A 27,136-nucleotide genomic window follows, 5' to 3' on the forward strand; every position below is an offset into this window, starting at 1 on the left:
TCTCTGTAACCTACAACATCCTTCGTCATTATCCACAAATCCAGCGACCTTAGTGTCGTCTGTGAATTTACTAACCCACCCTTACACTCCACAACCACTCGGAGTGGCACTCTGAAAGCTACTGTTTCCAAATAAACCTGTTGAATCATAACCTGGTGTTGTGGAATTTTTAACTTTGTACACCCCAGTCCAACACCGGAATCTCCAAACCATTATTTTTTAATTGTGATCATGAGGAAACAGGCCATTCCTTTGAGCCAGGGAAATAAATGTTGGAACAAAGGATGTCAATATATTTCAGAGAGGGAGCTCCAAGAGTAAACTTTTCCAGACTCTGCACCTTCTCTGGATTAGGTGAAAGTGAGGACTGCAGATGCTGGAGATTAGAGTCAAGATTGGAGTGGTGCTGGAAAAGCACAGCAGGTCAGGCAGCAGGAGCAGGAAAATCGACGTTTTGCCTGAACCATCGCTTTTCCTGCTCCTCGGATGCTGCCTGAACTGCTGGATTTTTCCAACACCACTCCAATCTCACCTTCTCTGAATTCCATTCCTGTCCAATTAGCTCCTTCAAATCAACAAATAAACCCCAGACTGAGCAGAGAATTCCAGGATTTTAACTCGGCAGGTGTTAAGGAACAATGATATGTTTCAAAGTCAGCCCAGTGTGTGGCTAAGAAAGGAGGTTTAGTTCAGCCAAAGGACTAAATGCAACTCAAGTAAGGCTCGTGCTTCATTCAACCCTCTCTTGCTGCCTGATAGTGATGTGAAAAAAGTTTTTTTACTGAGTATATTCAGTTAGTACACCATACACAAATTCAAGGAGGACAGGCTGTGGAAACCGGATCTTTCCAGGAGGGAGGGGATGGGATCAGGGCAGAAGTGTGGGAAATAGGTCAGACACAGCGCAAGATCCTGTCAAACACAATGGAAGGGAAAAATGCACGCCTGAGGAATATGGTCCTGTCGGAGGTGCTCTGGTGAAAAGTGGTCGAGACGGAGAAAGTGGGAGAATGCAATGGAGTCCCTACAGGAAGCAGGGAGTGAGGATGCACAGTCCAGGTAACCGTGGGAGTCGATGGATTCGTAGGGGATATCAGCAACCAACCCATCATCAGAAAGGGAAGCCAAGATGTCGAGGAAGGGAACTGGGATGTCTGTGATGGACTCGATGAAGGTGACAGTACAATGGAAATCCGAACCAAAGCTGATTAACTTTTCAAATTCTGAGGAAAAGCAGGAAGCAGTGACTAGACTGATTCCAGGAATGGGTGGAATGAATTTTTCAGAAGGACTACATGGGCCACTGGCAGCGTTGGGCTGAAAGGACCTAATGGGGTCTGATCAAAATGAATACATGAAGAAATGTGCTCTACAATACAAAACAAATTTATTCACTTCATCTAATTTAGGTACATGCAAACTAATGAGCAAGGATTTTCCTGCTCCATGGATGCTGCCTGACCTGCTGTGCTTTTCCAGCACCACTCGAATCTAGAAACTAATGATTGACTCTGTTATACCTTAACAAACTTTCGATACAGTCAACAAGTCAATTTCACTGCCTTGTGTTCACTCCCCCAGAATGCTTTGGATGCCAGGACATGGAGTAAACTTAAGGAGAAGATAGACAGATGTTTAATCAGTAACAAGTTGAAGGGTTATGGAGAGGAGGCAGGAAGGGGGAGTTGAAGCCGAGATGCGATCAGCCTCGATGGTATTAAATGGTGGAATTGGCTCAATGGGCTGAATGGTGTACTCCTGCTCCCCGATGTCATGGTCTAACTGGGTTGACTTTAGATCTACCTGCAGTGGGAGGCAAACTCTGTTTCCAAACCAGGAGAAAATAAATGTTGTTCATTAGCTTCTGTGGATCATTTCAGGGGAAATGTGCACTCCCAGGCTGACAGAGCATCAGCTCCACTGGGATAAAAAAGCCCACTGACCCTCCCACTTTACCCACTGTTTGAATGGACATGGTTCAGTCCTGGATTCTCAGCAGCAATGAACAGCAGAATCCAACTGTGTCTGATTAACTCTGTGGTGTTTCTGCAGCTGGCACGCCTGGACAAAACCCCACCCACACACAGAGCAGATGAATGGCTTCTCCCCGGTGTGAATTCGCTGGTGTTTCAGCAGAGTCGATGAATCCTTGAATGCTTTCCCACACACGGCGCAGGGGAACGGTCTCTCCCCGGTGTGAATGCGCTGGTGGATTACCAGTCCGGTCGATTCAGTGAATCCCTTCCCACACTCTGAGCAGGTGAACTGCCACTCCCCGGTGTGAACTTGCTGGTGTTTCCTGAGGCTGCCGGAGTAAGCGAATGCCTTCCCGCACTCGGAGCAGGTGAAAGGCCGTTCCCCGGTGTGAACTCGCTCGTGGTTCAGAAGTTTAGATGAGCAACTGAATCCCATCCCACACCTGAGACAGGTGAACGGCCTCTCCCCGGTGTGAACCCGCTGGTGTCTGTGCAGGCTCACGGAGTCAGTGAATCCCTTCCCACACTCTGTGCAGGTGAACGGCCTCTCCCCGGTGTGAACACGTCGATGGATCTCCAGGTCAGATGGATACCTGTACCGTTTCCCGCAGTCCCCACACTGCCATGGCTTCTCCACGGTGCTGTTGTCCTTGTGTCCCTCCAGGTTGGATGATGAACTGAAGCCTGAAGTGCCCACACACACAGAACCCCCTGATGGTGTCTCCTGGAGGAATGTTACTGCAGCAGCAGCAGCAATAACTTCCGCATTCAGACAATAGAGGTGCTCTGATTGGATGGAGGACCAGTGAGCTTCCGGTCCTCCAGCACTGTCTATTGGATAGTCTGCGTGCCAAGCTGTCCGGAGCCAGCCAATAGGAGCCGCGCCTGTTCCGGACAAAGGGCCCTCGTGCTGAGGGAGCTGGAGGAGGGGAGGGCACTTTGCAACAAATCCCTTCCCTTCATTTTCCTCCAAGGCGTGTGTTCACACAAAGCCCAGGGTTTCATTGTAACCTCACACTCACTGAAACTTCCTCATCTGTGCAACATCTGTGAGCACAACACTCTCTGTTCCCATCCTGGGATTAAACCGTTCATGTGCAGGAGCTGGAGGGAAAGGGAATAAATCCAGGGAAGGGGCAGACTCTGGAAAGGTTGGTCTAGCTCTCTCTCAGACATTGACATTGTGTGCTCCTTCAGTTGACACATTGACACAAGGTTAAACCAACAGGACCCAGGGAGAGCTGGCTGATCGGACGAGAAATGGACACATTATGAAAGGGGAGAGAGAGGATGATTGTAGAGGATTGTTGGATGAGAATATAGGACTGATTTGGAGATGCTGGTGTTGGACTGGGGTGTACAAAGTTGAAATCACACAACACCAGGTTATAGTCCAACAGATTTAATTTGAAACACTAGCATTCAGAGTGCCACTCCTTCATCAGGTGGTTGTGGAGAATATAGGAAGTATGTTTAGTAAGTTTGTGGATGACAGGATAATTGGTGATACAGTGGACAGTGGAGAAGGTTATTTCAGAGTCTTTCTGGCAATCCATGACAGATTCGTGGTCATGAGACTCTTAATCCGTATTCCACCATCAGCTATTGGGAGATACAAATCCACGTGCCCTGAATGTTACCTGGGTCTCTGGATTAACAGTCCAATGATCATACAGTGACGCCTTCACCTCCCCGATCTCAGGAAATAGGTCGGGATAAGTGTTATTCTAGCAGCAAGAGGTCATTACCCTCCTGCCGATAGGGAGGGTGGAAATGGAGATAATCCATGATTGCAGCATTTGGTGGGCATTTGAAGGAAATAAACTTGCAGGACCCTGGGGATATAGAGGGAGGAAGGGCAAATGGATTGCTGTGTATAGAGTCGATATAACTCACATCACCGTTTGTAGTCAGGTGTCATATTAAGACAGATACAATATTACAGAAAGCAATGAGGAATATTATACTGAGGATGCACCACAGAACAGCAGGAGACATTTCTGCCCTTTGTTAATTTGCCGTCCCCTAAATGTCAGCTGCTCCTGGTACAACCATGCTTTTTAATTGTGACCATGAGGAAACAGGGCTTGCTTTGAGCCAGACAAGTAAGTGCATCGGGTTGATGGGAGCAAAGGATGTCAATATATATTTAGAGAGCGAGAGACTGAGACCAAACTCTCCAGGGTTAATACCTTCTCTGGATTCACTTCCTTTCCCTCCAGCTCCTGCAAATCAACAATTAAGCCTCAGATTAGGCAGACGATTCCAGGATTTTAACACCGTGAGAGTGAAGAATACGTTTCAAAGTCAGCATGGCGAGTGGCTCAGAGGGGAGCTTGCAGGTGGGTGGCGTTCCCTTGTACCTGCTGTCATTGTCCATCTCCATGGTCACACACGTGAATCTGGACAGGGCAGTCGAAGGATCTTTAGTAAGTTTCCCATGAGTGAATTTCAACTTAACAGAGCAGACGGTGACCATTCTCTGAGGCTATCATTCCTGGGGGCTATACCTTAACCCAGCAGTGTGAAAGTGCCCGGTGTAGATTGAAACAAAGTTTGGCAGTCAACCGATCAGAGTGTATTTGCCAACCAATCAGCACAGACTTCTCATGCAGCATAAAAATTGGTGTTCTTGCAAAGCTCCTGATGAGCACTACACAGTTTTGTCAAAGTTTGGTTCGACCAAAGAGCTGAATAGGTTTAGGGTGAGAGGGAAAGATATAAAAGAGACCTAAGGGGCAACAGAGGGTGGTATGTGTATGGAATGAGCTGCCAGAGGAAGTGGTGGAGGCTGGTACAATTGCAATATTTAAGAGACATCTGGATGGGTATATGAATAGGAAGGGTTTAGAGGGATATGGGCCAGGTGCTGGCAGGTGGGACTAGATTGGGTTGGGATATCTGGTCGGCATGGAAGGGTTGGACCAAAGGATCTGTTTCCGTGCTGTACATCTCTATGACTCTACTTAAGGCTCTGGATTCACTCAAGCCTTTATTGCCGCCTGGTCGTGATGCGATGCAAAGACTTTTACTGAATACATTCAGTTAGCTATTTACACAAGTTCAAGGTGGACAGGCTGAGGAAACCATATCTTTCCAGGAGGGAAGGGATGGAATCAGGGCTGAAGTGTGGGAGATAGGTCAGACATAGCAAAAGATCCTGTCAAACACAACGGAAGAGGAAATGCATGGTTGACGAAACCGGTCATTTCAGAGGTGCAGCCAGGAACAGCTGACATTTAGGGGACAGCAAATTAACATTTCTGGTGAAAAGTGGGAAAGATGGTGAAACTGGGAAAATGCAATGGAGTCTCTACAGGAAGCACGGAGTGAGGATGCACAGTCCAGGTAACTGTGGGAGCTGATAGATTCATAGCAGATTTCAATGGCCAGCCCAGAGATGTCGAGGAAGGGAATTGAGAAGTCAGTGATGGACCAGGTGAAGTTGACAGCAGGATGGAATTCAGAAACATTTTAACTTTTCAAATTCAGAGGGAGAGCAGGAAGCAGCAACTAGACTGATTCTGGGAATAGTTCGGTTTAATTTCCAGTCAGGATTGTGTGGACCACAGCCAGTGTTAGGCTGAAAGAACTTAATGAGTTCTTTAAGGTCTGATCAAAATGAAGACATTAAGAAATGTGCACGCGAATCTAAAGCAAATTTATTCACTTAATCTGCTTGAGGTACATGCAAACGAATGAATGGCTCTATTAGTCTGACAAACTTTGGATACAGTGTCAAAAAGTGTGGTGCTGGAAAAGCACAGCCAGTCAGGCAGCATCCAGGGAGCAGGACTGTCGACGTTTCGAGCAAAAGCCCTTCATCAGGAATGGAAACAGAGACGTTACTGCTTCCTGCTCTCCCTCTGAATTTGAAAAGTTAAATTCAATTTCTGTCCTAGTGTCACCATGACCTGCTCCACATTTCCCATTGAGAGATTATGCTCAAAACGTCGACTCTCTTGCTCCTCGGATGCTCCCTGAACTGCTGTGCTTTTCAAGCACCATACTTTTTGATTCTGATCTCCAGCATCTGCAGTCCTTACTTTCCCCTAGTTAATAAAACTTTTGATGCAGTCAACAGTGAGTCTCACTGCTTTGACTTCACTCCCCGGAGCGCTTTGTATGACAGGACATGAAGTAAACATAAGGAGGAGATAGTCAGATTTTTAATTAGTAAAATACAGCAATTTACTAAAGTAGTTAATTTGTAAATTAACAAAATAAGCGGTATCGTGGACAGTGAGGGAGGTTATTGCAGCAGGACCTTGATCTGTTGGGAAAATGGGCCAAGAAATGGCAAATGGAGTTTAATATCGATAAGTACGAGGTCTTACATTTTGAAAAGTCAAATCAAGGTAAGAGTTTTATGGGAGAAAGTGAGGACTGCAGATGCTGTAGATCAGAGCTGAAAATGTGCTGCTGGAAAAGCGCAGCAGGTCAGGCAGCATCAAAGGAGCAGGAAAATCAACGTTTCGGGCATGAGCCCTTCTACAGGAATGAGGAGAGTGTGCCAAGCAGGCTAAGATAAAAGGTAGGGAGGAGGGACTTGGGGGAGGGGCGTTGGAAATGCGATAGGTGGAAGGAGGTCAAGGTGAGGGTGATAGGCCGGAGTGGGGATGGGGGTGGAGAGGTCAGGAAGAAGATTGCAGGTTAGGAAGGTGCTGAGTTCGAGGGTTGGGACTGAGACAAGGTGGGGGGAGGGGAAATGAGGAAATTGGAGAAATCTGAGTTCATCCCTTGTGGTTGGAGGCTTCCTAGGCAGAAGATGAGGCGCTCTTCCTCCAGCCGTCATGTTGCTATGGTCTGGTGATGGAGGAGTCCATGGACCTGCATGTCCTTGGTGGAGTGGGTGGGGGAGTTGAAGTGTTGAGCCACGGGGTGGTTGGGTTGATTGGTTCGGGTGTCCCAGAGGTGTTCTCTGAAACGGTAGGCCCCTGAACACAGGGGCCTTGGGGTTCAGGAGTACGGTTCTCTGAAAGTGGAGCCCCGGGTAGACAGGGCAGTGAAGAAGGCTTTGGGCAAATTGGCCTTCATCAGTCAGGGCAATGAGTATAGAAGTTGGGAAGTTCTGTTGCAGTTCTACAGGACGTTGGTGAGGCCGCATTTGGGAGTACTGTGTTCAGTTTTGATTTCCTTGTTATAGGAAGGATGTTAATAAACTGGAAAGAGTGCAGACAAAATTTATAAGGATGTTGCCAGGACTCACCGGTCTGAGCTACACGGAGAGGTTGGACAAGCTAGGACTTTTTCCTTTAGCGTGTCGGAGACTGAGAGGGGAGGGGGACCTTATAGAGGTGTATAACATCATAAGAGGCATGGAGAGGGTGAATGCACTCAGTCTCCTTGCCGGGATTAGGGATTCAAGGACTAGGGGGCATCTGTTTAGTTACAGGAGAAAAAAAAGGGAACCTGAGGGGCAACTTTTTTACACAGAGGGTGGTACGCATATGGAATGAGCCGTCAGCGGAAATGGTCGAGGTGGGTACGTTAAGAATATTTAAAAGGCGTTTGGACAAATACATGGGTAGGAAAGTATTCAAAGGATATGGGGCAAATGATCAGAGAGTCTGGGCCGTGCTGTCAGATTGTATGTATCTGTGACACTAATAACAGGTTGAAGCGTGATGAGAGTAGGTAGGAAAGCAGAGTTGAAGCAGGCTCGATGGACTGAATGGTGTACTCCTGCTCCTCGATGCCATGGTCTAACTGGGTCAACTTTAGATCTACCTGCAGTGGGAGGCACACTCTGTTTCCTAACCAGGAGAAAATAAATGTTGTTCATCAGCTTCTGTGGATCATTTCAGGGGAAATGTGCACTCCCAGGCTGACAGAGCATCAGCCCCTCCGAAATATATCACCCCTCGGACGTTCCCACTTCACCCACTGTCTGAATGAACATGGTTCAGTCCTGGATGTGATTCTCAGCAGCAAGGACAGCAGAATCAAAATGCAATCTTCACTGATGAACTCTCTGGTGTCTCCGTAGCGTGTATGACTGGATAAATCCCCTCCCACACACAGAGCAGGTGAAAGGCTTCTCCCCGGTGTGAATTCGCTGGTGTTTCAGCAGATTCGATGAATCCCTGAATGCTTTCCCACACACAGTGCAGGGGAATGGTCTCTCCCCGGTGTGAACCCGCTGGTGTGTCAGCAGCCTGGATAACGTACTGCATCCCTTCCCGCATTCTGAGCAGGTGAATGGCCTCTCCCCTGTGTGAGCTCGCTGGTGTAACAGCAGGGCAGAGGAGCGAGCAAATCTCTTCCCACACTCTGAGCAAGCAAACGGCCTGTCTCCGCTGTGAAGTCGCTCGTGTTTTCGAACGCAGGATAACCGACTGAATCCTTTCTCACACCGAAAGCAACTGAATGGCCTCTCCCCGGTGTGCACTCGCTGGTGTGACAGTAAGAGGGACGACTCAGTGAATCCCATCCTGCACTCAGAGCATGTGAACAGCCTCTCCCCCGTGTGAACCCGCTGGTGTGCCAACAGTTTGGACGATGAATTGAATCCCTTCCCACACTCGGAGCAGGTGAAAGGCCATTTCCCAGTGTGAATTTGTTCGTGCTGTATAAGGCTGGATGACCGGATGAATCCCTTTCCATACCTGAAGCAGGTGAAAGGCTTCTCCCCAAAATGACCTCGCTTGTGTGCCACCAGCGAAGAAGACCGAGTGAATCCCTTCCCACAGTCTGAGCAAGAGAACGGTCTCTCTCCGGTGTGGACTCGCCGGTGTGTCACGAGGGAAGAGGAATGAGTGAAACCTTTCCCACAATCGGAGCAGCTGAAAGGCCTCTCCCCGGTGTGAACCAGTTGGTGTCTAAGTCGGGAAAAGGAGTCAGTGAATCCCTTCCCACAGTCTGTGCAGGTGAAGGGCCTCTCCCCGGTGTGAAGTCGCTGATGAATCTCCAGCTGAGATGGATCCTGTACCGTTTCCCACAGTCCCCACACTTCTCCACGATGCTGTTGTCCTTGTGTCCCTCCAGGTTGGATGATGAACTGAAGCCTGAAGTGCCCACACACACAGAACCCCTTGATGGCGTCTCCTGGAGGAATCTTATTGCAGCAGCAGCAATGGCTTCCGCATTCAGACAATACGAGTGCTCTGATTGGCTGGAGGACCAGTGTGCTTCCGGTCCTCCAGCGCTGTCTATTGGACAGTCCGAACGCGGAGCTGTCGGGAGCCAGCCAATAGGGGCCGCACCTGTTCCGGACAAAGGGCCACGCGCTGCCCTCGTGCTGAGGGAGCTGGAGGAGGGGAGGGCACTTTGCAACAAATCCCTTCCCTTCATTTTCCTCCAAGGCGTGTATTCACACAAAGCCCAGGGTTTCATTGTAACCTCACACTCACTGAAACTCCCTCATCTGGCCAACATCTGTGAGCACAACACTCTCTGTTCCCATTCTTTGGTTAAACTGTTCATGTACACTGACTTCAATAATTTCATTCCGAGACAAGATGTGAATCAGTAGTATCGTTTATTACGCTCTGGCAAGAAGTGTGTGGTGTCCACTGCCAAAAGGCAGTCACACACACACACACACACACACCGAATTTAACGAGTACACAATATTTATGTATTTCGTTTCTCTTCCCTCCTCCCATTTCTCCTTCCCTGTTTACATCTGTTTCTAATCTAAAACCGGCTGTTTATCTCTGAAGTTATCTGGCCTTGTCCATGTTTATCTCTGGCCTCACAAGGCTGTTTGATTACCTCACTCTGTGGTCTTATTGTTATTTATTCTTCTTCACTGCCATCTGTTTCTGTCTTTCCAAATCGATTTTTCCTTTTATCGTTCTTCACAGCGACCTTTATGACCTCTTAATGGTGGTCCTTTTCATTTGTTTTTGCAGAAGCAGGAAACAGATGCTTGTAACTGTTTGTACAGGCATATCTAGCTTAACCTACACCCCTCACAGCACCTTATCTATTTGTCTGCCATTGTTTGCAGGCACATTTCATTCCTGTATGCATATTTTAGCTAATACAAAAACAATTATATATTTCCTTCACATAGTTTTCATTCTTGTTAACTCAGCTCTTGGCTGACAAAATTATACACTGGTGTGAGTTCATTTACCTTGCATAAACAATTATGATTGCAGACGTAACACTGCTTTATCTATATCCCGCATACAGGAGCTGGAGGGAAAAGGAGAGAATCTAAGGAGAGGGGGCAGACTCTGGAAAGGTTGGTCGAGGTCCCTCTCAAAGATGTTGATATTGCATGCTCCTTCAGGCAACACAAGGTTAAATCATACAGGATGCAGGGAGAGATGCTGCCTAACCTGCTGTGCTTTGACCAGCAACACATTTGCAGCAGGATGCAGGGAGAGCTCGCTCATAGGATATGAAATTGATATCACTGTAGGAGAGAGAGGATGGTGGGAGAGGTTTGGTATTCCTGCTGGAGGCTTGTGACTCATGGTGTGGCATGAAGACTGGTGCTAGATCCACTTTTTGTCATAATTTATACAAATCATTCGAATGAGAGTACAGGAGGCATGGTTAGTAAGTTTGCAGATGGCACAAAAATTGGTGGGATATTGGACTGTGGTATAGGATATATAGTTCAGAAATGAGATTCCCTACTGTGTGGAAGCAGGCCATTCGGCCCATCAAGTCCAAACCGACCCCCCCAAACAGTGTCCTACCTAAACCCCCTACTTCACATGACTAATCCACCTAATCTGCACAATCCTGGCTTGGTTTTAGCAGGGCTAATAAACCTAACTTAGACATCTTCAGACTATGGGAGGAAACCGGAGCACCAGGAGCCAACCTGCACAGACCAGGGAAAATGTGCAAAGGCCACACTGACAGTCACCAAGGAATCAAACCTGCATCTCAGTGTATTCAGGCAACACTGCTAACCACTGAGCCATCATGACACCTATCAGTAGAATGGGACCTTGATCAGATGGACCAATGGGCTGAAGAGTAGCAGATGGAATTTAATTTCAATTAAAATTAATTTAATTTTACCATGAGGTGTTGCAGGTAGAAAAGCAGTGTTTGGCACACTTGCTGTCACTGGTCAAAGCATTTAGGATAGGAGTTGGGATGTCATGTTGTGACTGTGCAGGGCTTTGGTGAGGCCACCTTTAGAATACAGCATACAATTCAGCTCACCATGCTACAGGAAATATGTTGTTAAACTGAAGAAAGGTGGAGAAAATACTTACAATGGTCTTACCAGGACAGGAGCATTCGGGTTTTAAGGAGAGGCTGGATAGGCTGGGACTTTCTTCCCTGCAGCATCAGAGGCTGAGACGTGACCTTATTGAGGCTCATAAAAATCATGAAAGGTCATAAAGTTCACAAGCTGAGACAACAGATTTTCAATTTAACCAATAAATTAAAACCAGGCACTAGTTACCCAAAACTTGTAAAATTTAAATCTGATGGTTTTGACAACATAGGACGAATCCTAGTGTAAGAAATCAATACGTCATCAACGGTTTGAAAGAAGGGGGCAGTTGACCAGAGGCCGAGAGTTCACTCCCCTTCACCAGAGCTAAGAGTCCTCAGCTCAAGAGAGGGAATTTAGCTCTTACAGTCATCTGTGTATTTTTTAAAAAACACCATCCTGATGCCTGACAGAAGAATCGGAGAAGACATTCCTGGAAGCATAACACCAGAGGACACACAGAACATTCTGGAGGTCAGGAAACCTCACAGCTATGTCAAGAAACGTTTTTTTTTTGTTATATGAATGGGGCTTGTATTTATTGGAACAGCATACCATTAGAATCTTGTTTTATTCAGGAATAGTTCGTCGTGAGATGGGACTTATTCGGTTTGCTTGTAGTGTGTTCACTGTTAGAGCTACACAAATAAACGGTTACTTGTTGATTGTAAAGTGAGTGTCAGAGCTTTATTTTATTTAACCACTAGAAGTTGCTGAAAGAAGGTTGCCACAATTTTCACAGACTATAGGGCAATTATAGGGTGGTCTGGTTTGAGTTCTCGGAGTGCGGTCAATGGATGGGTTTATAATAGTCCACCAATTAGAGTTGATTTGACAACCGTCAGGCACTGACCTCTCATGCAATATAAGAATTGGTGTTTGTGCAAAGCTCCTGATGAGCACGACACAGACAATTTTGTCACAGTCGGACAAAGTTTGGTTTGACCAAAAAATGAAACGCAACTCAGTTAAAGCTCATGGTCCATTCAACCCTCTATTGCTGTCTGGTCGTGATGTGAGACAAAGACGTTTACTGAATATATTTAGTGGGCGGCACAGTGGTTAGCACTGCTGCCTCACAGTGTCAGAGGCCTGGGTTCAATTCCTGCCTCAGGCAACTATCTGTGTGGAGTTTGCACATTCTCCCAGTGTCTCCGGGTGCTCCAGTTTCCTCCCACAGTCCAAAGATGCGCAGGTCAGGTGAACTGGCCATAGTGTTAGGTGAAGGGGTAAATGTAGGGGAATGGGTCTGGGTGGGTTGCTCTTTGGAGGGTCGGTGTGGACTTGTTGGTCCGAAGGACCTGCTTCCACACTGTAAATTATCTAATCTAATCTAGTTGGTACAAGGTACACACACGCAAGCAAACTTCATTGTTCCAGGAAGGAGGGGAAGGGCTCGGGGCAGAAAGTTTGGACAGGTTGAAAGATCCTGACCAACACAATGGAAGGGAAAATGGATGGCTGGGTCACATTGGAGTTGAAAAGTGGGAGACACAGAGAAACTGGGAGAATGCAATGGAATCTCTACAGGAATCAGGGAGTGAGGATGCACAGTCTAGGTAACTGTGGGAGTCGATGTGTTGTTGGTGGTCAGCCCAGGAATGGAAACTAAGAGGTTGAGGAAGGAAATTGAGAAGTCAGTGATGGGCCAGGTGATAGTGATAGCAGGACAGAAATCAGATGCAAAACTGAATAACTTTTCAAATTCTGAAGGACAGCAGGAAGCAGCAAGCAGGCTGACCCCTGGAATGGGTGGGATGTCTTTCCGGGAAGGAGTGCACCGGCCACTGGCAGTATTGGGCTGAAAGGACCTACAGGTATCCCCCGATTGTCAAACGTTTTGCTTTTATGTAAGACCTACATTAGGACCTGTTTTCGCTAACTCAAAGAAATCTGAAAATGATTTTTGCTTTTATGAGAAAAGTGAAATTTTCCCCATATAAATTCATGTTTCTTTTATGCCATTTGGGCTTAGGAAAGGTTTCATAGGAACGCAATACATTCCCATAGCAGGGGATTATCTGCAATGGGTTCTTTAAGGTCTGATCAACATGAATACATGAAGAAATCTGTGCAGCAATGTTCAAACCAAATTTATTACCTTAATCTACTTTAGAAACATACAAACTAATTGTGGGAAATAGAACCCACTCACTTCAATAATTTCAGTCCGAGACAAGATCTGAAGCAGCAGTATCGTGTATTATACGCTCGCAAGCGTGGTGTCTAAAACGGGCACACAGAGTCCAACTAGCACACAAACTTATGTAATTCATTTCTCCTTTACTCCTCCCCCACGTATTCCATTGCTCCTCCCCTGTTTGCATCTCCCACTTCTCTCAGACCGGCGCCCATTACTCTTGTTTATATCTTGCCTTATCCAGCCTTGTGCAGAACAAAGTACAAGTTTTACTTGGCCATTTTACCACATCCTGTTGTGGTCCACTGTTAGGTATATCCTCCTTTACGACCATCTGCCTCCCTGCATGCTATGACCTAATGACCTCTTGATTGTGGAAACAGATGGTTATAACTGTACAGGCATATCTAGCTTAACCCCCTCCCCTCACAGCACCTTATCTATTTGTCTGTAACATCTACCATTGTTTGTAGGCACATTTCATTCTTGTATGCACATTTTAGCTAATGCAAAAACAATTATATATTTCCTCCACATAGTTTGCATTCTTGTTAACTCAGCTCTTGGCTGAAACAATTATACACCGGTGTGAGTTCATTTACCTTACATAAGCAATTATGGTTGCAGAAGGAACACTGCTTTATCTATATCCCACATAATGAATGACTCTATCAGCTTAACCAATTTTCGATGAAATCAACAAATGAATCTCACTGCCTTATCTTCACTCCTGCAAACTGCTGTGGATGCCAGGACATGGAGCAAACTGAAGCAGGAGATAGACAGATGTTTAATCCGTACCGGGTTGAAGGGTTAAGGAGAGTTGAAGCCATGATGCGATCAGGCTTGGTGGGCTGACTCCTGCTCCCCGAAGCCATGGTCTAAATGTGTTGACTTTAGATCTACCTGCAGTGATAAGACACACTCTGTTTCCTAATCAGGATAAAATAAATATTGCTCATCAGCTTATGTGGGTCACTTCAGAGGAAATGTGCACTCCCCGGCTGACAGAGCACCAGCCCCACTGGATTATAAAACCCCATTACCCTCTCAGTTCGCCCACTATCCGAATGGACACGGTTCAGCCCTGGACGTGATTCCCTTCAGCAAGAACAGCAAAACCCAACTACGTCCGATGAACTCTCTGGTGACTCCGCAGCTGGCATGCTCGGCCAAAACCCCTCCCACACAGAGAGCAGGTGAAAGGCTTCTACCCGGTGTGAATTCGCTGGTGTTTCAGTGCAGCCGATGATGCCCTGAATCCTTTCCCACACACGGTGCAGGGGAATGGTCTCTCCCCGGTGTGGATGCGCTGGTGGATTAACAGTTGGCACAACTGAGTGAATCCCTTCCCACACTCAGAGCAGGTGAACGGTCTCTCCCCGGTGTGAACCCGTTTGTGGGTTAACAGCTGGGATGACTGAGTGAATCTCTTCCCGCACTCTGTGCAGCTGAACGGCTTCTCCCCGGTGTGAACCCGCTTATGTTTTTGAAGACCAGATAACTGACTGAATTGCCTGTCACACTCGGAGCAGGTAAACGGCCTCTCCCCGGTGTGAACCCGCTTGTGGATTAACAGCTGGGACGACTGAGCGAATCCCTTCCCACACTCTGTGCAGGTGAACGGCTTCTCGCCGGTGTGAACCCGCTGGTGTCTGCGGAGGCTCACGGAGTGAGTGAATCGCTTCCCGCACACAGAGCAGGTGAAAGGCTTCGCCCCGGTGTGAATTCGCTGGTGTTTCAGTGCAGCCGACGAAGTCTTGAATCCTTTCCCACACACAGTGCAGAGGAATGGTCTCTCCCCGGTGTGAACGCGCTGGTGGATCAACAGCTGGGACGACTGAGTGAATCCCTTCCCACACTCAGAGCAGGTGAATGGCTTCTCCCTGGTGTGAACCCACTTGTGTTTCAGTAGGGTAGAGGAGAGAGCAAATTCCTTCCCACAGTCTGAGCAGCTGAATGGCCTCTCCCCGCTGTGAACACGCTGGTGTGCCTGCAGTTTGGATATGGAAGTCAATCCCTTCCCGCACTCTGAGCAGGTGAACGGCCTCTCCCCGGTGTGAATCCGCTCGTGTACTTGAAGGTTGTATAACTGACTGAATCGCTTCCCACACCCGGTGCAGCTGAACGGCCTCTCCCCGGTGTGAATCCGCTTGTGTTTTTGAAGACCAGATAACTGACTGAATTGCCTGTCACACTCGGAGCAGGTGAACGGCTTCTCCCCGGTGTGAACCCGCTGGTGTCTCTGGAGGCTCACGGACTCAGTGAATCCCTTCCCACACTCTGTGCAGGTGAACGGCCTCTCCCCGGTGTGAACCCGCTGGTGTTTGTGGAGGCTCAAGGAGACAGTGAATCCCTTCCCACAGTCAGAGCAGGTGAACGGCCTCTCCCCGGTGTGAACACGACGATGGATCTCCAGCCTCGATGGATACCTGTACCGTTTCCCACAGTCCCCACACTGCCATGGCTTCTCCACGGTGCTGTTGTCCTTGTGTCCCTCCAGGTTGGATGATGAACTGAAGCCTGAAGTGCCCACACACACAGAACCCCCTGATGGTGTCTCCTGGAGGAATGTTATTGCAGCAACTTCCGCGTTCAGATAATGAGGAGCTCTGATTGGCTGGAGGACCAGTGTGCTTCCGGTCCTCCAGCGCTACCTATTGGACAGTCCGCATGCCGAGCTGCCGCGGGTCAGCCAATAGGAGTACCGCCTGTTCCGGACAAAGGGCCTGCACTGCCCTCGTGCTGAGGGACCTGGAGGAGGGGAGGGAACTTTGCAACAAATCCCTTCCCTTCATTTTCCTCCAAGGCGTGTGTTCACACAAAGCCCAGGGTTTCATTGTAACCTCACACTCACTGAAACTTCCTCATCTGGCCACCATCTGTGAGCACAACACTCTCTATTCCCATTCTTTGGTTAAACTTTTCATGTACAGGAGCTGGAGGGACAGGGAGTGAATCTAAGGAGAGGGGGCAGATTCTGGAAAGGTTGGTCGAGGTCTCTCTCAAAGATGTTGATGTTGCTTGCTCCTTCAGGCAACACAAGGTTAAATAATACAGGAACCAGGGAGATAGGATATGAAATTGATATCACTGTAGGAAACAGAGGATGGAGGGAGAGGTTTGTTATTCCTGTTGGAGGCTTGTGATTTATGGTGTCAAAATTATACAAATCATTTGAATGAGAATACAGGAGGCATGGTTAGTAAGTTTGCAGATGGCACAAACATTGATGGGATATTGGACTGTGGTATAGGATATATAGTTCACAAATGAGATTCCCTACAGTGTGGAAGCAGGCCATTCAGCCCATCAAGTACAGTGTCCTACCCAGACCCACTACTTCACATGACTAATCCACCTAATCTGCACAATCCTGGCTTGGTTTAAGCATGGCTAATAAACCTAACTTACACATCTTTCAGACTATGGGAGGAAATCAGAGCACAGGAGCCAACCTGCACAGACCAGGGAAAATGTGCAAAGGCCACACTGACAGTCACCAAGAGTGGAATCAAACCTGCATCACTGGCACTATCAGGCAACACTGCTAACCACTGAGCCATCATGCCACCTAACAGTAGAATGGGACCTTGATCAGATGGACCAATGGGCTGAGGACTGGCAGATGGAATTTAATTTCAATTAAAATTAATGTAATTTTACCATGAGGTGTTGCAGGTAGAAAAGCAGTGTTTGGCACACTTGCTGTCACTGGTCAAAGCATTTAGGATAGGAGTTGGGATGTCATGTTGTGACTGTGCAGGGCTTTGGTGAGGCCACCTTTAGAATACAGCATACAATTCAGCTCACCATGCTACAGGAAATATGTTGTTAAACCGAAGAAAGGTGGAGAAAATACTTACAATGGTCTTACCAGGACAGGAGCATTCGGGTTTTAAGGGGAGGCTGGATAGGCTGGGACTTTCTTCCCTGCAGCATCAGAGGCTGAGACGTGACCTTATTGAGGGTCATAAAATCATTAAAGGTCATATAGTTCGCAAGCTGAGACAACAGATTTTCAATTTAACCAATCAATTAAAATCAGGTACTAGCTACTCAAAACTCGTAAAATTTAAACCTGACGAATCCTAGTGTAAGAAATCAATACGTGATCAACGGTTTGAAAGAAGGGGACAGTTGACCAGAGGCCGAGAGTTAACTCCCCTTCACCAGAGCTGAGAGTCCTCAGCTCAAGAGAGGGAATTTAACTCTTACAGTCATCTGTGTATTTTTTAAAAAACACCATCTTGATGTCTGACCCAAGAATCGGAGAAGACATTCCTGGAAGCATAACACCAGAGGATGCACAGAATATTCTGGAAGACAGATTACCTCACCGCAATGTCGAGAAACATTTTTTTGTTATATGAATGGGGCGTGTACTTATTGAAACAGCATACCATTAGAATCTTGTTTTATTCAGGAATAGTTAGTAGTTAGACGGGATTTATTCGATTTGCTAATAGTTTAGTTAGACTATTCACTGTTATGGCTAGAAAAATAAATGGTTACTTGTTGATTTAAGTGAGTGTCAGAGCTTTATTTTATTTAACCACTAGAAGTTGCTGAAAGAAGGTTGCCACAATTTTCACAGACTATAGGGCAATTATAGGGTGGTCTAGCTTGAGTTCTCGGAGCGCGGTCAACGGACAGGTTTATGATATTCTACCAGAGTTTATTTGACAACCATCAGGCACTGACCTTTCATGCAATATAAGAATTGGTGTTTGTGCAAAGCTCCTGATGAGCACGACACAGACAATTTTGTCACAGTCGGACTAAGTTTGGTTTGACCAAAAAAATGAAACGCAGCTCAATTAAGGCTCATGGTCCATTCGACCCTCTATTGCTGCTTTCATGTTGTGATACAAAGATCTTTACTGAATATACCCAGTTGGTCCAAGATACACAAATTCAAGGAAACCACATTGTTCCAGGAAGGAGGATGATGAAGGACTTTTGCCCGAAACATCAATTTTACTGTTCCTCGGATGCTGTCTGAACTGCTGTGCTTTTCCAGCACCACTAATCCAGAATCCAGCAAGGAGGGGAAGGGATCAGAGCAGAAATGCGGGACATAGTTTGAACGCTTTGAAAGATCGTGACAAACACAATGGAAGGGAAAATGGATGGCTGAGGAAAACAGGCACAGTGGAAGAGACAGAGAAACTCGGAGAACGCAATGGATTCTCTACAGGAAGCAGCAAGTGAGGATGCACAGTCCAGGTAACCATGGGGGTCGATGTGTTCTTGGTGGATGTTGGTGGCCAGCCCATCTTCGGGAATGGAAACTAAGAGGTTGAGGAAGGAAATTGAGAAGTCAGTGATGGGCCAGGTGATAGTGATAGCAGGCCAGAAATTGGATGCAAAACTGAATAACTTTTCAAATTCTGAAGGACAGCAGGAAGCAGACTGACCCCTGGAATGGGTGGGATGTCTTTCTGGGAAGGATTGCACCGGCCACTGGCAGCGTTGGGCTGAAAGGACCTACAGGTATCCCCCGATTGTCAAACGTTTTGCTTTTATGTAAGACCTACATTAGGACCTGTTTTCACTCACTCAAAGAAATCTGAAAATGATTTTTGCTTTTAGGAGAAAAAGTGAAATTTCCCCCGTATAAATTAATGCTTCTTCACTTTATGCCATTTGGGCTTAGGAAAGGTTTCATAGGAACGCAATACTTTCCCATAGCAGGGGATTATCTGCAATGGGTTCCTTAGGATCTGATCAACATGAATACATGAAGAAATCTGTGCTCCAATGTTCAAACCAAATTTATTACCTTCATCTACTTTAGATACATGCAAACTAATGAGTGACTCAATTAGCTTAACCAATGTTCAATGCAGTCAACAAATGAATCTCAAAGCCTTGTCTTCACTCCCGCAAGCTGCTGTGGATTGCAGGACATGGAGTCAACTTAGCGGGGAGATAGACAGATGTTTAATCAGTAACAGGGTGAAGGGTTATGGAGAGGAGGCAGGAAAGGGGAGTTGAAGCCGAGATGTGATCAGCCTCGATGGTATTAAATGGTGGGGCAGGCTCGATGGGCTGAATGGTGTACTCCTGCTCCCCAATGTCATGGTCTAACTGGGTTGACTTTAGATCCCTATCGCAGCAGGAGGCAAACTGTTTCCTAACCAGGAGAAAGTAAATGTTGTGCTTCTGTGGAGGATTTCAGAGGAAACGTGCACTCCCAGGCTGACAGAGCATCAGCCCCTCTGGAATATAAAACCCCACTGACCCTCCCACTTCACCCACTGTCCGAATGAACACGGTTCAGTCCTGGATGTGATTCCCAGCAGCAATGAATAACAGAATCCAATTGCTGTCTTCACTGATGAACTCTCTGGTGACTCCGCAGCTTATATGACTGGATAAATCCCCTCCCACACACAGAGCAGGTGAAAGGCTTCTCCCCGGTGTGAATTCGCTGGTGTTTCAGAGCAGCCGATGAATCCCTGAATCCTTTCCCACACACAGTGCAGAGGAATGGTCTCTCCCCGGTGTGGATGCGCTGGTGGATCAACAGCTGGGACGACTGAGCGAATTCCTTCCCACACTCAGAGCAGGTGAATGGCTTCTCCCTGGTGTGAACCCACTTGTGTTTCAGTAGGGTAGAGGAGAGAGCAAATTCCTTCCCACAGTCTGAGCAGCTGAATGGCCTCTCCCCGCTGTGAACACGCTGGTGTGCCTGCAGTTTGGATATGGAAGTCAATCCCTTCCCGCACTCTGAGCAGGTGAACGGCCTCTCCCCGGTGTGAATCCGCTCGTGTACTTGAAGGTTGTATAACTGACTGAATCGCTTCCCACACCCGGTGCAGCTGAACGGCCTCTCCCCGGTGTGAATCCGCTTGTGTTTTTGAAGACCAGATAACTGACTGAATTGCCTGTCACACTCGGAGCAGGTGAACGGCTTCTCCCCGGTGTGAACCCGCTGGTGTCTCTGGAGGCTCACGGACTCAGTGAATCCCTTCCCACACTCTGTGCAGGTGAACGGCCTCTCCCCGGTGTGAACCCGCTGGTGTTTGTGGAGGCTCAAGGAGACAGTGAATCCCTTCCCACAGTCAGAGCAGGTGAACGGCCTCTCCCCGGTGTGAACACGACGATGGATCTCCAGCCTCGATGGATACCTGTACCGTTTCCCACAGTCCCCACACTGCCATGGCTTCTCCACGGTGCTGTTGTCCTTGTGTCCCTCCAGGTTGGATGATGAACTGAAGCCTGAAGTGCCCACACACACAGAACCCCCTGATGGTGTCTCCTGGAGGAATGTTATTGCAGCAACTTCCGCGTTCAGATAATGAGGAGCTCTGATTGGCTGGAGGACCAGTGTGCTTCCGGTCCTCCAGTGCTACCTATTGGACAGTCCGAATGCCGAGCTGCCGCGGGTCAGCCAATAGGAGTACCGTCTGTTCCGGACAAAGGGCCACGCGCTGCCCTCGTGCTGAGGGAGCTGGAGGAGGGGAGGGCACTTTGCAACAAATCCCTTCCCTTCATTTTCCTCCAAGGCGTGTGTTCACACAAAGCCCAGGGTTTCATTGTAACCTCACACTCACTGAAACTTCCTCATCTGGCCACCATCTGTGAGCACAACACTCTCTATTCCCATTCTTTGGTTAAACTTTTCTTGTACAGGAGTTGGAGGGACAGGGAGTGAATCTAAGGAGACGGGGCAGATTCTGGAAAGGTTGGTCGAGGTCTCTCTCAAAGATGTTGATGTTGCTTGCTCCTTCAGGCAACACAAGGTTAAATAATACAGGAACCAGGGAGATAGGATATGAAATTGATATCACTGTAGGAAACAGAGGATGGCGGGAGAGGTTTGTTATTCCTGCTGGAGGCTTGTGATTTATGGTGTCAAAATTATACAAATCATTTGAATGAGAATACAGGAGGCATGGTTAGTAAGTTTGGAGATGGCACAAACATTGATGGGACATTGGACTGTGGTACAAGATATATAGATCACAAATGAGATTCCCTACAGTGTGGAAGCAGGCCATTCAGCCCATCAAGTACAGTGTCCTACCCAGACCCACTACTTCACATGACTAATCCACCTAATCTGCACAATCCTGGCTTGGTTTAAGCATGGCTAATAAACCTGGGAGGAAATCAGAGCACAGGAGCCAACCTGCACAGACCAGGGAAAATGTGCAAAGGCCACACTGACAGTCACCAAGAGTGGAATCAAACCTGCGTCACTGGCATTATCAGGCAACACTGCTAACCACTGAGCCATCATGCCACCTAACAGTAGAATGGGACCTTGATCAGATGGACCAATGGGCTGAGGACTGGCAGATGGAATTTAATTTCAATTAAAATTAATGTAATTTTACCATGAGGTGTTGCAGGTAGAAAAGCAGTGTTTGGCACACTTGCTGTCATTGGTCAAAGCATTTAGGATAGGAGTTGGGATGTCATATTGTGACTGTGCAGGGCTTTGGTGAGGCCACCTTTAGAATACAGCATACAATTCAGCTCACCATGCTACAGGAAATATGTTGTTAAACTGAAGAAAGGTGGAGAAAATACTTACAATGGTCTTGCCAGAACAGGAGCATTCGGGTTTTAAGGAGAGGCTGGATAGGCTGGGACTTTCTTCCCTGCAGCATCAGAGGCTGAGACGTGACCTTATTGAGGGTCATAAAATCATTAAAGGTCATATAGTTCGCAAGCTGAGACAACAGATTTTCAATTTAACCAATCAATTAAAATCAGGCACTAGCTACTCAAAACTCGTAAAATTTAAACCTGACGAATCCTAGTGTAAGAAATCAATACGTCATCAATGGTTTGAAAGAAGGGGGCAGTTGACCAGAGGCCGAGAGATAACTCCCCTTCACCAGAGCTGAGAGTCCTCAGCTCAAGAGAGGGAATTTAACTCTTACAGTCATCTGTGTATTTTTTAAAAAACACCATCTTGATGTCTGACCCAAGAATCGGAAAAGACGTTCCTGGAAGCATAACACCAGAGGATGCACAGAATATTCTAGAAGACAGATTACCTCGCCGCAATGTCGAGAAACATTTTTTTGTTATATGAATGGGGCTTGTATTTATTGAAACAGCATACCATTAGAATCTTGTTTTATTCAGGAATAGTTAGTAGTTAGACGGGATTTATTCGGCTTGCTAATAGTTTAGTTAGACTATTCACTGTTATGGCTAGAAAAATAAATGGTTACTTGTTGATTTAAGTGAGTGTAAGAGCTTTATTTTATTTAACCACTAGAAGTTGCTGAAAGAAGGTTGCCACAATTTTCACAGACTATAGGGCAATTATAGGGTGGTCTAGCTTGAGTTCTCGGAGCGCAGTCAACGGACAGGTTTATGATACTCTACCAGAGTTTATTTGACAACCATCAGGCACTGACCTCTCATGCAATATAAAAATTGGTGTTTGTGCAAAGCTCCTGATGAGCACGACACAGACAATTTTGTCACAGTCGGACTAAGTTTGGTTTGACCAAAAAAATGAAACGCAGCTCAATTAAGGCTCATGGTCCATTCAACCCTCTATTGCTGCTTTCATGTTGTGATACAAAGACCTTTACTGAATATACCCAGTTGGTCCAAGATACACAAATTCAAGGAAACCACATTGTTCCAGGAAGGAAGATGATGAAGGACTTTTGCCCGAAACATCAATTTTACTGTTCCTCGGATGCTGTCTGAACTGCTGTGCTTTTCCAGCACCACTAATCCAGAATCCAGCAAGGAGGGGAAGGGATCAGAGCAGAAATGCGGGACATAGTTTGAACGCTTTGAAAGATCGTGACAAACACAATGGAAGGGAAAATGGATGGCTGAGGAAAACAGGCACAGTGGAAGAGACAGAGAAACTCGGAGAACGCAATGGATTCTCTACAGGAAGCAGCAAGTGAGGATGCACAGTCCAGGTAACCATGGGGGTCGATGTGTTCTTGGTGGATGTTGGTGGCCAGCCCATCTTCGGGAATGGAAACTAAGAGGTTGAGGAAGGAAATTGAGAAGTCAGTGATGGGCCAGGTGATAGTGATAGCAGGCCAGAAATTGGATGCAAAACTGAATAACTTTTCAAATTCTGAAGGACAGCAGGAAGCAGACAGATCCCTGGAATGGGTGGGATGTCTTTCTGGGAAGGATTGCACCGGCCACTGGCAGCGTTGGGCTGAAAGGACCTACAGGTATCCCCCGATTGTCAAACGTTTTGCTTTTATGTAAGACCTACATTAGGACCTGTTTTCACTCACTCAAAGAAATCTGAAAATGATTTTTGCTTTTAGGAGAAAAAGTGAAATTTCCCCCGTATAAATTAATGCTTCTTCACTTTATGCCATTTGGGCTTAGGAAAGGTTTCATAGGATCGCAATACTTTCCCATAGCAGGGGATTATCTGCAATGGGTTCTTTAGGATCTGATCAACATGAATACATGAAGAAATCTGTGCTCCAATGTTCAAACCAAATTTATTACCTTCATCTACTTTAGATACATGCAAACTAATGAGTGACTCAATTAGCTTAACCAATGTTCAATGCAGTCAACAAATGAATCTCAAAGCCTTGTCTTCACTCCCGCAAGCTGCTGTGGATTGCAGGACATGGAGTCAACTTAGCGGGGAGATAGACAGATGTTTAATCAGTAACGGGGTGAAGGGTTATGGAGAGGAGGCAGGAAAGGGGAGTTGAAGCCGAGATGTGATCAGCCTCGATGGTATTAAATGGTGGGGCAGGCTCGATGGGCTGAATGGTGTACTCCTGCTCCCCAATGTCATGGTCTAACTGGGTTGACTTTAGATCCCTATCGCAGCAGGAGGCAAACTGTTTCCTAACCAGGAGAAAGTAAATGTTGTGCTTCTGTGGAGGATTTCAGAGGAAACGTGCACTCCCAGGCTGACAGAGCATCAGCCCCTCTGGAATATAAAACCCCACTGACCCTCCCACTTCACCCACTGTCCGAATGAACACGGTTCAGTCCTGGATGTGATTCCCAGCAGCAATGAATAACAGAATCCAATTGCTGTCTTCACTGATGAACTCTCTGGTGACTCCGCAGCTTATATGACTGGATAAATCCCCTCCCACACACAGAGCAGGTGAAAGGCTTCTCCCCGGTGTGAATTCGCTGGTGTTTCAGAGCAGCCGATGAATCCCTGAATCCTTTCCCACACACAGTGCAGAGGAATGGTCTCTCCCCGGTGTGGATGCGCTGGTGGATCAACAGCTGGGACGACTGAGCGAATTCCTTCCCACACTCCGAGCAGGTGAACGGTCTCTCCCCGGTGTGATGTTGCTGGTGTACGCGGAGGCTGCCGGACTGAGTGAATCCCTTCCCGCACACAGAGCAGGTGAACGGCTTCTCCCGGGTATGCACCCGCCGGTGTCTCCGCAGCACAAACGGATCTCTGAAGGTTTCTCCACACTCGGCGCAGGAGAATGGCCTCTCCCCGGTATGAGCCCGCTGGTGGATCAGCAGACTCGATAATGTACTAAATCCCTTCCCGCAATCCGAGCAGGTGAACGGCCATTCCCCGGTGTGAATCCGCTTGTGTTTCTGAAGACCAGATAACTGACTGAATCGCTTCTCACACTTGGCGCAGGTGAATGGCTTTTCCCCGGTGTGAACCCGCTTGTGTGCCAGTAGGGAAGAGGCGAGAGCGAATTCCTTCCCACAGTCTGAGCAGGTGAATGGCCTCTCCCCGCTGTGAACACGCTGGTGTGCCTGCAGTTTGGATATGGAACTCAATCCCTTCCCGCACTCTGAGCAGGTGAAGGGCCACTCCCCGGTGTGAATCCGCTTGTGTTCTTGAAGCCTGGATGACAGACTGAATCGCTTCCCGCACTCGGGGCAAGTGAACGGCCTCTCCCCGGTGTGAATTCGCTCGTGTCTTCGAAGGCTGGATGACCGAGTGAAGCCCTTCCCACACCGCAGGCAGGTGAACGGCTTCTCCCCGGTGTGAACCCGATTGTGCACCACTAGCGAAGAAAGGTGAGCAAAACCCTCCCCACAGTCAGAGCAGGTGAACGGCCTCTCCCCGGTGTGAACACGTCGATGACGCTCCAGCCCGGATGGATACCTGTACCGTTTCCCGCAGTCCCCACACTGCCATGGCTTCTCCACGGTGCTGTTGTCCTTGTGTCCCTCCAGGTTGGATGATGAACTGAAGCCTGAAGTGCCCACACACACAGAACCCCCTGATGGTGTCTCCTGGAGGAATGTTACAGCAGCAGCAGCAATAACTTCCGCATTCAGACAATAGGAGTGCTCTGATTGGCTGGAGGACCAGTGTGCTTCCGGTCCTCCAGTGCTACCTATTGGACAGTCCGCATGCCGAGCTGCCGCGAGTCAGCCAATAGGAGCCGCGCCTGTTCCGGACAATGGGTCTGCACTGCCCTCGTGCTGAGGGAGCTGGAGGAGGGGAGGGCACTTTGCAACAAATCCCTTCCCTTCATTTTCCTCCAAGGCGTGTGTTCACACAAAGCCCAGGGCTTCATTGTAACCTCACACTCACTGAAACTCCCTCATCTGGCCACCATCTGTGAGCACAACACTCTCTGTTCCCATTCTGGGGTTAAACTGTTCATGTGCAGGAGCTGGAGGGACCGGGAGTGAATCCAAGGAGAGGAGTACAGACTCTGGAAAGGTTGTGGATGAGTGGTGCTGGAAGAGCACAGCAGTTCAGGCAGCATCCAAGGTGCAGCGTAATCGACGTTTCGGGCAAAAGCCCTTCATCAGGAATAAAAGCAGAGAGCCTGAAGCGTGCAGAGATAAGCTAGAGGAGGGTGGGGGTGGGGAGAAAGCAGCATAGTGAACAATAGTGGTTGAGGTCTCTCTCAAAGATGTTGATATTGCTTGCTCCTTCAGGCAACACAAAGAAATCATACAGGATGGAGGAAGAGCTAGCTGATAGGAAATGAAATTGATATCACTGTAGGAGAGAGAGGATGGTGGGAGAGGTTTGGTATTCCTGCTGGAGGCTTGTGACTCATGGTGTGGCATGAGGATTGGTGTTAGATCCACTATTTGTTGTCATTTATACAAATCATTTGGATGAGAATACAGCAGGCATGGTTAGTAAGTTTGCACAAAAAATTGTGTGTTAATGGAGTGTGATGTAGGGTGTATAGTTCACAAATGAGATTCCCCACAGTGTGAAAGCAGGCCAATCAGCCCATCGAGTCCATACCAACCCTCCGGAAAGTGTCCCACCCAGACCCACTTCCTAACATGACTAATCCACCCAATCTGCACAATCCTGGCTCGGTTTTAGCATGGCTAATAAATCTAACTTACACATCTTCAGACTATGGGAGGAAACTGGAGCACCAGGAGCCAACCTGCACAGACCAGGGAAAATGTGCAAAGTCCGCACTGACAGTCACCAAGAGGCAACACTGCTAACCACTGTTTACTACAGGAGTTGGGATGTCATATTGTGACTGTGCAGGGCTTTGGTGAGGCCACCTTTAGAATAGTGCATACAATTCAGCTCACCATGCTACAGGAAATATGATGTTAAACTGAAAAAAGGTGGAGAAGAAGTTTATGATGATCTTACCAGGACTGGAGTATTCGGGTTTTAAGGAGAGGCTGGATAGGCTGGGACTTCCTTCCAGCAGCATCAGAGGCTGAGATGTGATCTTATCAAGGGTCATAAAATCATGAGGGGCATGGAGAGCGTAAATAGACAAAGTCTTTTCCTTGGGGTGGAAGAGTCCAAAACTTAGAGGGCATAGGTTTACGTTTAGAGGGAAAAGAATTACAAGGGAACTGAGGGGCAACATATTCACACAGCGGGTGGTACATGTGAGGAACAAGCTGCCAGAGGACATG

At 47.5% G+C, this 27,136-nt stretch overlaps 1 protein-coding gene and 1 pseudogene across 1 annotated transcript; both read right to left on the minus strand.

The window, feature by feature from the left end:
- Positions 1-325: 325 nt before the first annotated feature.
- LOC132807067 (zinc finger protein 208-like) lies at positions 326-19,100 on the minus strand (annotated as a pseudogene).
- LOC132807068 (oocyte zinc finger protein XlCOF6-like) lies at positions 19,071-25,648 on the minus strand (the record flags this gene model as incomplete). The annotated part of the gene is made up of 2 exons (XM_060821369.1): positions 19,071-20,633; positions 24,341-25,648. Coding segments are annotated over 2 exons (2,295 nt in total), but the record flags the coding sequence as incomplete, so codon positions are not given.
- Positions 25,649-27,136: the final 1,488 nt, after the last annotated feature.

Source organism: Hemiscyllium ocellatum, assembly GCF_020745735.1.
Source record: "Hemiscyllium ocellatum isolate sHemOce1 chromosome 27 unlocalized genomic scaffold, sHemOce1.pat.X.cur. SUPER_27_unloc_1, whole genome shotgun sequence".
NCBI classification, from domain to species: domain Eukaryota; kingdom Metazoa; phylum Chordata; class Chondrichthyes; order Orectolobiformes; family Hemiscylliidae; genus Hemiscyllium; species Hemiscyllium ocellatum.